We start from the raw sequence: 627 nt of genomic DNA on the forward strand, positions 1-627 counted from the left end.
GAGGGGCATCAGAGGGGGGCAGGGCATCAGAGAGAGTGGAGGGGCATCAGAGAGAGTGGAGGTGCATCAGAGAAGGGAGGGCATCAGAGAGGGGAGGGCATCAGAGTGAGACCATCAGGGACCCTGCCCAGCGTGCCTCACCCCGGGCGTGAGGAAGAGCTGCAAGTGTTTATGCAGAAGGGCCTGGTTGCCAGGGTTCCCAGCACAGAACTTCTGTAGGAACTGGTGTGTGTAGCGCAGGATCTCCAGCATCTTGTTATCGCCCTGTGAGCAAAGAGAGGCCGCTGGACCACCAGGGAGGGACGGGCCTGGGTAGCTGGAAGTGGTAACCAGAGGAGACAGGCCTGGGTGTGTGGGCGGGGGTGGATGGATATGCACACACACTCGTACACACACATGCAAATTAATTTTTAAAAAATCATCTAAGCGCTTGAAGCAACTCTCAGCAGTTAAGAGCACAGCTGGTAGTTGTTGAGGAAAATATGCTGCATGGTCTCAGCCTCTAGGAGCTGTGGTGGGCAGAGGGAGCGGAGCATCAGGGGGCGAGGCATCAGAGAGGGGGAGGGCGTCAGAGGGGCGGAGCATCAGAGGGGAGGAGCATCAGAGAGGGGGAGGGAGCGTCAGAGA

General features: G+C 58.2%; 1 protein-coding gene across 2 annotated transcripts in view; it reads right to left on the reverse strand.

Annotated features, from left to right (window-relative positions):
• Itpr3 (inositol 1,4,5-trisphosphate receptor type 3) overlaps positions 1-627 on the reverse strand; it is a 69,323-nt gene that overhangs the window by 17,718 nt on the left and 50,978 nt on the right. For both annotated transcript variants that reach the window (XM_031348787.1, XM_031348786.1), the window contains exon 29: positions 142-264. In XM_031348787.1, the coding sequence (XP_031204647.1) occupies positions 142-264 (123 nt within the window). The remainder of the gene's footprint in view (positions 1-141; positions 265-627) is intronic.

This window comes from Mastomys coucha, unplaced genomic scaffold (genome assembly GCF_008632895.1).
Source record: "Mastomys coucha isolate ucsf_1 unplaced genomic scaffold, UCSF_Mcou_1 pScaffold3, whole genome shotgun sequence".
Taxonomy (NCBI): Eukaryota; Metazoa; Chordata; class Mammalia; order Rodentia; family Muridae; genus Mastomys; species Mastomys coucha.